The sequence below is a fragment of the Perna viridis genome, chromosome 3 (genome assembly GCF_037379345.1).
Source record: "Perna viridis isolate PV_CMFRI_1.1 ecotype Kerala chromosome 3, ASM3737934v1, whole genome shotgun sequence".
Lineage (NCBI taxonomy): Eukaryota > Metazoa > Mollusca > Bivalvia > Mytilida > Mytilidae > Perna > Perna viridis.
Window position 1 is genome coordinate 47,837,128 of NC_142447.1, and position 11,765 is coordinate 47,848,892.

The following is an 11,765-nucleotide window of genomic DNA, read 5'->3' on the forward strand; positions in this document are numbered from 1 at the left end:
GGGAATCATAACCCTTACTAATTTAAGATTAAGGGGCCAAAGACAAAGCATTTAATAAAACTTTACTATAGAACTTAGTACTTTAAGTGTACAGATCTCTATAATATTGTACAAGATTCATTACCATCAAAATCTGGCTGGGATTGATATTTTTTAGTTATGATGTATGGATCATGATGAAATTGTACTACAAGGCTCAATACTACAATAGGAAGTTTTTAATTGATTTAAAGGGTTGTGGTCTTAACATTTAGGAATCAAGAGGCTAAAAATGGGTCAGAAATAAGCATTTTCTTAATGCAAAAATTGCTCATTTCTTGAAATGTTAAGTTGAAAATTTAGGTTCATTGATCACTTTGAATTTTATTTAGAAACATATATTATGTAAAACATGTAATCCCAATCACAATTTAGGAGCTGTATCAAGACATAATGTTGTCAGGAATAAATCTGTGTAAATGTTATGTTTGTACATGATTTATCATATAGTCTCATATCATTGTAATGTTTTTATACTGGTTTGATACTTTATGGCAGGTTATTTTGGCATGTGTAAAATTTGGGGATTTTAAAAAGCAAAATGGCATACAAAACATTTTGCAGATAATATGTGGTGCACTAAGTTCTTCAGCCCAGAGTAAATATTTTGTGGAATTTATTATTTTGGCTTCTTAGACAGTAAACTATAATGTGCCTAAATTAGCATCTCAAGAAAACTACATGGTACCTTGTCTTTATTTGTACCGGTAATCAAGTTCAGTTTATTATTGGTGTAGGACGAAGGAAGAAACAAATGAATAACAATCAAAGTCTGTCTGAGTATTTATTACATCATCATGATAAATATTACATTTCCAATATGAATCAAATTAAAATTTGATGAATATTCATGTTAATCACAGCTAGAATATGGAATCCATTCATTATCTATGTGTCATCTCCACTAGAATCTAATCCATCTTCATCTTCTCCACCTAAAGCTTTCCAGAATGATATTGCTACCTACAAGGAGAGTAAATTATTGTCACAAAATTAATTTTTGTTAGCGCTGTTGTTCCATTAATATTTCTACTACTCCCAGTTAAGAAAAAAAAATAGAAATAAAACTGCAACACTAAAATATTGTTTTAATCTTGGACAGCAAAAAAAGTTCATCTTCATTTCAAGTTAATAAAAATAAAAGAGAATCTATGGTAGAATTTAAATCTTCAAGCTTCAAACTAATTGCAAAATACCCTCAAGTTAACTTACTTTTTCTGCATAAGCTTTTCTTTCTTCAGGGGGAAGGTGTTCTGCTTTCTCTGAAAAAGAGATAAATTCAATGTACCATACTTATCATAATGCACTTTAATGATAAATTCATATGAAAAAAAATTAAACTGAATAAAGTTTAAACTAATTTGAAACAAGATATCTGAGTGCTACTGCAAACTCAGTAAACCCAAAAACTCTTCTAATTAGACTCACTGCCCAAAAACTCTTCTAGTTAGACACACTGGCAAAAAAACTCTTCTAATTAGACCCACTGCCCAAAAACTCTTCTAATTAGACCCACTGCCCAAAAACTTCTAATTAGACACACTGTCAAAAAACTCCTCCAACTAGACCCACTGCCCAAAAACTCCTCTAATTAGACCCACTGGCAAAAATCAATTCTCCAGAAAACTCGCTTTTATGATGGACAAAAACCACAACATGAAGAATCACAAGAACAAACCTACTACTGACAAACATCTTAAAGTGAACTAGAAGATATGTTATCATGAAATCTGTTCAAGAAATTTAACTTTTGATAATGATTGCAGAAGTGATTATTGATTTAATGATGCTTTGATTTAAGAGACTTTGAGGCATGAAAACTTTATTAAGACATTTAACTTTGTTACAGACATTTCTGGGTCCTGAGAATGTATACACTATATTACACCATTTGTTCATGTATCTACAATTTATGCTGTCTTTGACATACTTTAGTATAGGCACATCTTCAATCCTTCATATTCATTGAGTAAACAAAACATACAATATGCAGTTTCAGAGGACTTAAACTTTGAAAATTGGCCAATGTGACATTTCAATAGCCTCTGGCATTCATTATCAATCAAATGAAGAAAAGTAAGTTGCTTGTAGAGGCCCTTCATTCACCATTCCTGTCAAGTTATGTAATTATTCGCCAGATATATGCCATTATATGTTTCCAGAGTGTTTGAATGACAAGTTAGAGTATAAACTGTTGCAAATGGAGTCACATATACATGTAGATGTTTACATACATCATTGCTGTTTAGCACTCGCAAGTTTCAAAACATCTACACCTGTTGTTTCAGATATTTTGAACAAATCAAAGCAGGGGATCACCTTTAAGAAAGAAGTATAACCAAAATTGGCTCCCTCACAGGCCTTTTTCTATCCATCATTCCTACCAAGATTAGTTATCTGAGAAGTTATTAGCCAAAAAAAGTTTCCTTAAGAGTTTTAATGACAACTTTAATTTGCTAATACCACCCAAAAGAACCACCTGAACAGTTTTAAAAAGTAGATTCTGTGTATAAATCGTTGTTGATTCAGACATAAAGAAAAAGGGCAATACCAACCTTTCATTAGATTAAATTGTGCAAACATGGTTTCAAATGAGCCACCAGGATCATCCTGCCCTACCATGTCAAATAATGCTATATCATCATCATGTTGTATCATATCATCTACAAAGTAAACAATGTTATAGAGTATGGCCTGATTGGCTACTTCTTACATCTCACAGATATAGTCCATTTGATTATCATAGAGTAGTGAAAAAAATATCTTTTAGAATAAGATTTTTGTTTCATGTTTTTTTTTTTAAATTTGGTTAAAAAATTTTCAGTATCATACAAACTCATGAAGCTTTTACCCAAAAAATTCTTCTTGAAATAACTAAGTCCCTATTACCCCTACTGCACAATTTTAACTAATATGTCTGTTGCTTTTGTAGGAGTGCCTATGTAAAATAATATCTGTTTGAATATAAATAAAAACAAAAACCATGTGCCTTTGATCAATTTATGCATATCATAAAGGTGGTAATATAAGATACTGATAGATCTTGTTAATAAATCATCTGAAGTACAGTATTCAGCATAATTCAAGTCTTCAATGATGTAAATCAAATACTACAAGGCACAATAGTAGAAATGAACTAAAGCTGAATATACATGTACCTATCCTATCTGACTTTGATTTTTGGGACTTTTCTGTTGACTTTTTATTGCTGCTTTGTTCATCATTCAATTGTTTACAATCTCCACATGCTCCAGTTATCTCCCTATCTTCTTGTTGCCCAGTACAATCCCCTGATGTCTCCGTCAAATCATTAAAACCAGACTTTTCTTGTTCCATTAATTTCTTCATGTAAGGACTGTAAACTGCTGGGTTATCTAAATACATTACAACAAAATGTTAAACATCAAATAACCCCTACAAACAATAAAAATTCAGATTAAACAAGAAATTTGTGGAGCAAGCTCATCAATTTAAGTGCCCATTTGACAATAACTTTTTTCTATCTTTACTTATAAAATCTTACCTTCATATACAATTTCATCTAAATCTATCAAGCCATTTAGGAGGAATTGAACTTGCAAGTTGTGTGAACAGACAAAATGATTCCTATGGTCTTACTAACCACTTCCAGGTCAAATGGCCACCCCCTATGTAGTACCAAAAACACACTGAACCTAGTTTTATGCATTGAAAGTGCATTATTTGTGTGTATTCTGATTAAAAGTAGTCAAAATAAAGCTGAGTGTGTACTTTAAAATCATATTTGTAATTTACTACAAAAGTGTATGATTATTGTTTACATGTGTGAGTAATTTGCCTCCATGCTGTCAGTTAGCAGAAAAGGTAAAAATGTGGATTTTCAGAATTATTTATTCAAATAAATTTTGTGAAGAATTTCTACAATCATTGTACCATTAGCAGAATGATTTTGAAAGCCTTATTTTCCCAGCTTCACAATGGTTTGCAACTTTAACATGTCATTTGTCGTGGGAATTCACCATTAAACTTTGAAAATTACTTTTTTAACATATAAAGTAATGGAAACTTTAGAGGTGGTTAGTGAGACCTACGTCACCATGTCTTTGTTAAGAAGCAGGGTTAATTGGTTGTTTACCTTTCATTTGTAAGTTAGACCATGTGTGAGCATGAAGAGCTTGAATGATTCTTTTTACACCATTTGTTTCTCCATAATCATCTGAAATAAAAAAATGAAAATCAGAGGAACTCTAAATATCAACTCTTAGGCAGACACCTGAGTAACTATTGAACTGAAGTTATAAATGATCAAAAATTTTCTTATTTGGGATCTTTAATTTTTTTTTCTATCTGTATCTTTATAAGCGGTACATGACTACCAGTACTTAATGAATTAAATCTGACAAGGCTTTGGTGTATTCTCATTCTTTAGAATAAAATTATATTGTTACTTGTTACCAGCCTAAAAAGTTACCTTCTTCACTATCTTGGTGCAAGGGAGACAATTCAACCAGTTCAAATTCATTCTCAATACACCACTCTTGTACTTTGCTCCTCTTTATGTCTACAAATATCAATGTTTTTTTATAAGAAACTACTACACCCCATAACATCAAACCAAATTATAGGTCTGTAATAGCAACTGATTCGTTTGAAGTATAAGAGAAAATTAATATTTTTGTCATCATATACTTGGTATGCATTACATTTGTGAAAGTCAACATGTTTTTCGGTATTTTGTCTACTTAGATTTGAAGCCAGTGGTGAAAGTAATCTTTCATACACATCTCCATGAACTAGGTCAATCAAATTTTCAAAATATTAAGTTTGGAATATACCTTGTTGGGCATTATTAGGCAGACTTTTTACTCTCTGATATATCTGACATATCTTAATAAATTTGAATCTATTTTTTCATTTTAATTGTGAAAAAATTAGTAATCTGGTATAATTTAAATGTATAAGGGCAAAGGCTATTATTACAAGATATGAGATGTTCTGTATCTAAATAATTTTTTATTACTTACTATGTATCATACAAAATAAATAGCAATTAAGAAAGGTGAAGAAAACTTTATTCAACATGAGTAGAAAAATGTACAATAAATCTCAATCACTTTTTTACTTTCATAGCATCATAATACTTCTGGAACTAGAGACTGATGGAAAATAATCCTACAGATACGCTATATTCAAAGTGCTGTAGGCATTGGGTGTTTTTGATTCTTGTGTAGCATCGACAAAATTTTAAAAATTACGTATTATTTAGAACTGTTTTTCCTAAGGTATTACAATACAGCTAGGTCATTTCTGAAAATTTGGTCTCATTTAGTTGAAATAAAGCTGTTTTAAGGCAGTCGGCACATAAATTTCTAGTGTTTTGTCATAAAAAAAGTGAATATTTTTAAAATCCTTGGTGTGTGGAGGTTCAAGTCATTTATAAGTAATTTAGTGATTATTGTTATAAAATCCAGTAGCCATGGTAACATACTGAAAAATTTTACTGAGTTTTAGTATAAATCAGGGGTGCCTTTCCAAAACTAACAGCCAAAAACTGTTTTATAAGATATCAGGCACTTAGACACTAGCACTGAATGAGAGCATGCATGGAGTAGGTGGAAAAGGGGTAAAAATAATAAGACCCTTTTCGATTCATTCTCTGAACAAGGCATTTTGAAAATCAGCCATCTGATGCTCAGCAGAGAACCTATTACGGCAGGGGACTGAAAAGTTCCGGATACCATTTTTCATTTAAATTACACCTGTCTATATATAAATGCTGAACTACATTTAAACAATATATCCACCAAATTTCAACTTTTAATCTTAAGTTTCACAAAATTTGACAGGGGTAACTTGCTGCGTGAAACAGTGCGCCTTAATGTAACTGTATAGTGCACCCTAATATGTATTAACTGAATATAATTCAATTACCAATTTCTGGAGTAAAAAATGTAATAAATATTTAAACAGTATCACACACATTTACAAATTTTGTTCTGTTTTAACTTTTGCCCAATTTTTTAAAGCTGTCAAAAAGATAATTTGCAATTAATTTAAAAGTATTTCAACAGAGCATTATCCTACACTTTTATTATACTCAAAAGTAACTAATTTCAGCTTCAGAAAATAATTTTCTTTGATTAACATATTAAGATTTTCAAAACAAGACACTTTTTAACAATTTGAATTTTCCTGCCAATTTTACTCGGTTTAAATCACTGCTCTTCGCTTCCTGTCTATTAACAATAAAATATTGATGATAGGATGGAGATTTTGACTGATAGTTTTACTAAATGGAACATGCTTAGCACATTTAATGCTTCTTGGTACATTACTGCAAGAACTTCATTCCCTAAATGCTAATTTATTACTAAACATCTAAAAAGGAGTCCCTCAGATCTTCAGTTCATTTGAAGACTAGATCTTAATTTTATTTGCAGAAATAATAGAATATCATTAAGATGAGTAATTGCCGAAACATATTTGCAGGTTATAAAAGATGTATTGAATGATATAAAAAGAATTACATTTGGACTATATTTTTGTGTAGTGTTCAGAAACTGTAAGGAAGTTCCAGGCATAAACTGGCAACATAAGGTATTTTGATAAATCAGAAACCCAAGATTTAAACTTAAGTCTATTCCGGTCAATTTATGAATTCTCATATATACAGGTGAGATATATAGCCAGAGCTACAACAAAAAATGTCACTGAATAAAATGCATTTGGACCTATGGAACAAATAATTTGGAGACTTTTGCCTAATAAATATACAGCATAAAGATATATCACTGATTCAATATAAATACTTCTAAAGGAATTCAAAATTCAGGTTTACTATTAATAAAAGTAAGCTTACTGTTACCTGAATCATCAGAGCATGTTTCACAAACTAACATCTGTATTGAAGGAGATAATTCACTGAGGTAGGGTAACCAAGACTTTGCTTTGTCAAAACTTGATTCCTAGGAAAGAATAACAAATTATAGCAAGAAAGAATAAACAATACTTCCTCTTAGAAAAAGTAATAATTCTAAATAAACAAAAAGAATGATTTAAAATTCATGGCTGATATTACATACTGGTCTAGGTGCTGATTCAGAAGATTTGAAACATGAGGCTCCCAGGAGCTTGAATCGCTCACCTGGTTGAATTTTGTCTTCCAAGGGCAATAAATTAAACAAGAAGTTGTCCAACAATTTTGACTCAAGAAAACTTTGATAGGACTTATCATAAGGATCATTTCAGCAAATGAAAGTTTAAATCTATCATAGTTTTCAAGACATTGGCTGAAAACTGTAAACTGTCATTTTCCCCTGTCCAGGGCAATAACTCTTATAAGGAGGTGTCTGACAACTTTCAAGCCATGAGACTTTTGCAGTCATTTCAGCTATTGAAAGAATTTGGCTAAACCTAAGGGTTTTAAAGATATATGCGAAAAACTACTATCTGACCCCTTTGTTCTATTTTTACTAACGGCAGCCATGTTTTTTGACGGATCAAAAATCCCCACATCAGTTCTATGCATGATACCCCAAGAAACATTCATACAAAGTTTGGTTCTAATTCGTCAAGTAGTGTCAGACGAGAAGATTTTTTAAAGAAATAACATTAAAAGTAGCAAAAAAACGTCGAAGAAGGGCAATAACTCCAACATGGCTGAACAGAATAAAAAGAAAATTTGACTGCAAGTAGATCTCATCATGCTGAACACTTTTACCCAAGTCAGAATTTGGCTAAACCTAATGTTTTTTGGAGAAATCAGTTCTATGCAGGATACCCCAAGGAAAATTCACACCAAGTTTGGTTCCAGTTGGTCAAGTAGTTTCAGAGAAGAAAAGTTTTGAAAAATTGTTGACAGTGATGGATGACAACGACAGATGACAACGACAGACGCCAAGTGATGGCAATAGCTCAAATGGCCTTTGGCCAGGTGAGCTAAAAAGGTGGAGTTTTCAAGCTATTCTTTAGAACTTGTTGCTCTCATATTTCACTTAAATTTTTTTTTAAATCCATCAAAAGAGGCAGGATCCTACCATTAAGACAATCCCTGTCTCTACTACTGAAGTCACTTTATCATTGAACAAAAAAAAAAACCTCCCAACTCTTAAACTACATTTTAAAAATGCAAAATTTATTCAAATCTCTTTTTTGTTTTAAAAAAATAACCATTGAACACAATTCTTAACTTTCTCCTCAACTGAAAACAAAACTAATCAGGGTCCACTTTGCTAAAAAAAAGTCATGAGAGCTTTTCTCTGTTTTAAAAAAACCAATGCTATGGTTAAGAAATTAAATAAAAAATAATGATTAAAGCTTAATACCTACCTAAGAAACCAGATATTAGATATATTAGGCATCAGCTTTCAAGCCTTCTGAAACACAAGCTATTGTGCTTAACAAAAATCCATCATGTATAATATTGAAATGGTAATCATTACCTGGTTTGGATTAAAATATATGATGACAGCCTGTACTAATTCAGCAAATTCTTCATTGCCAATGGTTCTGTCAGGAGTAGAACAAAGCTGGATATCAGCAGTGTAGTATTTAGTGTCTATGTGCCAGTCATATTGCCAAATATTTTCTACTCTGTTTATCCCGTTATCCAAACTATTTGTGTTCTTGATTTCTGAGAGGAAGAATTTTAAGAAAGACATAAAATCATTATTAACAGCATATACAATATAAAATCTGAATAATAAGTGTGAAATAAAAAGATTCATCAAATGCAGCACGATACAACCACAGTCAGTTGAATTCAGTTCACTTGGGACAAGTGTAGACACAATATTAGTGTTTAACTCACTAAACATAGGGACTTACAGTTTGTAATGGACACAACAAATTATTTAGATACAATATTTTAAAATTCAATTTAAGTACATAGTTCTGCTTCAGGGTACATTCATGGATTACTTTGTACCTCATTATCTCAAAAACAGAAAATTATTGAGTTAATTTTCTAAACATAAATCTTAAAGCTCTTGTATTCAGGCAGGGATTTTCATAAAGAATCCAATAAATTTTGTTTTCCAAAAATTGACCAAAGAGAAAAAATCTCCCACACCAGTTCTATGCAAGATACCCCAAGGAACATTACCAAGGTCAGTTCCAATTGGTCCAGTAGTTTCAGAGGAGAAGAGTTGTTAACGACGACAGACAACGACGGACAATGATGGACGCCAAGTAGTGGTAATAGCTCACATGGCCTTTGGCCAGGTGAGCTCCAAATCAGATCAACAATAAACTTTTTCTACCAATCTAATATCACCCCTGTTCTCCCTTTTAGCCCCTCATTTCCAAAAGGGGCAGGGCAAAAGCCACTAGAAACTATAACGCCCTCCGCCATATTCCTAGGAACAATGTGTTAAAGCTTCATAAAGTTAAGATAGGTTTTACTCAAGTTTTTGCAAACATACTAAAGTTAACGAATGCTATCAACACCGACAATGACAGGGTGATGCCATTACATGACCAAAAAAAATGTTGTGGTCTTATATAAAAAACAATGACCCCCTATAGCTCTGAAATATTTTTGTATTTGGGAGTCTAAAAATAGAAAGAAATAGCCAAAATCAGACCAGAAATAAATCAGTTTATTTTTTTAATGTGTGGCCCCACTTTGGATACCCATAGACTGACAATGCTAAATGTATGTTCATGGTAGTGCTGATTTCACTAATTGTTGTGCCAATTTAACCATGTCCTGATTCAACTAGGTGCTGATTTATCTTACACCAGAGTTAGAAATAGTAGCCTGTCCGCCAGCCCGAGACTGGCTATTTTTGGCAGAGCTGGCTTATGTTAGCAAACATTTATAAAGCCATATACATGTAGTAAATATATTGAAAAATTTCATTTGGGACTGACTAGAATTTGAATGAGTTTCCTAACCTGCTCACATTGTATTTGACTTATCCAAATGTGAATTCTAGTTATAACGGCACTTGGTTAAATTGGCACCTGGTGAAATCGGCACCATGCATAGTCAAATCGGCACCCAGTCTGGTTAAATAAGCAGCTTGGTTTTTTTTGTCATTAATCAGCATGTTTATTATAAAAAGATTGGCACAGGAAGGAAAACCTTTAGACAGTTTTAGGGAAATGTGAAAAACCTGGGAATGACTGAAATAACAAGATACTTGACTTAACCTATTCATATATCAAATATTGTTGTACTATCTGAGATAGGTATGCTTCCTTTATGTTTTAATACTGTATCATCAATGTTATGCTATCTACATAGAATGTATCACTGTAGTTCAGAATTATTAAAAGAAGCATTCATATCTTGTAAGAATATGCATGAAAGAGTAATCAAGGGAACCAAGGTTATAGTGGTAATCAAGAGAATGTAACCCAGGGACGAAGACCAGACATGGAAAACAGACAAACACAACAAAGAACATAAAGTAACTAAAATCATACATACAAAGTAACAAAAGCAAATGAGCAACTCTGACTCCACTAAAAACTGGGAGCATGGACTAGATGCACCGGTAGGGTAAGTGTCCTCTGCTTTTCTAGAAACACCCGCCGAGTTGCTCATAAAAAGTCAAGTCCGGGATAGACAAACTAGGAAAGGAAAACTATGACATGTTGAATAATCAGTTTTCATTGTGCAGATGGATATACCATAACGATCCACGAGTTCATGATGACGACCATAAAACTTCTGTAAAGATGCTTTCAATCTTGTAGCAACATAACCCTGTTCCAGAAGCCTATTTGTTAGAGTTCTAGCGCAATACAAAAAGTCTGTGTATGTAGTTTCAGTAAGCTCTGGCATAATGTATGAGTTGTGATATGAACACTCCATACACAGGTGCTGAAGGGATGTTGCCACAGATGAAAGGAAAGTTGACAATTTTGAATGAAAAGTCATCATGTTTGTTGTAAAGTTTGGTCAATAGTTTTCCTATACCATCAATTTCTAGGTGTAGGTCAAGATATGAGGCTGACTTCACAGTGTCTGTAGTATCCTTTATCTCAAGTTCTTTGGGGTAGATGTGATGTATCAAATCCCTGAAATTAGTATTGTTTAAAGATAATACGTCATCCATATTAACATATCTTAAAGTACTGAGATAATTTCGTTTCAATACTTATATGAGATCGGGACCATCACATAGGTTTTTGCACATCCTGTTTACCGGAAATTAAAATGGCAGATCGTAACCAATGCTTTACAAGTCAATAAAATTGTGCATATCATGCCAAAATTCACTTGACAAATTCAAGCTACAAAAGTAGGGAACATATTTTTAATATATAATAACCTGTTGGTTGATTAACTTTCCTTGGAACTTGGCAATCAAATGACAGCCACAAAATTGATGAGTGTACACTAATGAGAACTCGCCAAATTAAACATCTACTCATATCTGGCGATCGGTGGTTTCCCACACTGATAATATTAAGTTGCCGATTTGACTAGGTCACAATCTGACTATTTTTTAAGGTGCCATAATAACAGGTACCGATTTAACAAAGTGCCGATTTGACTTGTTACCTCCCAAATTGACCCAAGTCTTGATAAATGATTTTGTCATTATGGAATGGAATATTTTCATATGTAATGCAAGCATTTTTTCAAATGGCTTTGTTAACTATCATGTGTTGAAGCATTACTCTTTATCAGTTCATCAGAGGGATATAATTCACAACAAGATGTAAACAGTGCACATGGATTTGTCATTTTTCTCGACCGGAAGTGTGATGTACGTCATCAATTTGGGTGTTTA

The 11,765-nt window shown here is 32.4% G+C and overlaps 1 protein-coding gene across 2 annotated transcripts; it reads right to left on the reverse strand.

The window, feature by feature from the left end:
• Positions 1-809: 809 nt before the first annotated feature.
• On the reverse strand, positions 810-11,765 carry LOC148622652 (alpha- and gamma-adaptin-binding protein p34-like). Of its 2 annotated transcripts, none has more exons than XM_088572634.1 (9): positions 11,653-11,765; positions 8,460-8,650; positions 6,884-6,983; positions 4,490-4,579; positions 4,154-4,234; positions 3,198-3,413; positions 2,595-2,702; positions 1,252-1,301; positions 810-1,002 (listed from the first exon to the last, which is right to left on the reverse strand). In XM_088572634.1, exons 1-9 carry the CDS (start codon positions 11,717-11,719, stop codon positions 928-930), a joined length of 978 nt encoding a protein of 325 aa, XP_088428760.1. In that variant the 5' UTR covers positions 11,720-11,765; the 3' UTR covers positions 810-927. The 2 variants fall into 2 exon arrangements, with proteins under 2 accessions (XP_088428760.1, XP_088428759.1); XM_088572633.1 differs by having other exon boundaries at positions 11,534-11,659.

What these genes read in the sequence shown, in the direction of transcription:
- LOC148622652 (XM_088572633.1), bottom strand. Translation starts at nt 11,609, where the DNA reads ATGCTTGCATTACATATGAAAATATTCCATTCCATAATGACAAAATCA. An exon ending in GCACCAAGATAGTGAAGAAG is followed by an intron (nt 4,235 to 4,489) that starts GTAACTTTTTAG and finishes TTTTTATTTCAG; the next exon opens with ATGATTATGGAGAAACAAAT. An exon ending in ATCAAAGTCAGATAGGATAG is followed by an intron (nt 2,703 to 3,197) that starts GTACATGTATAT and finishes TTTACTTTGTAG; the next exon opens with ATGATATGATACAACATGAT.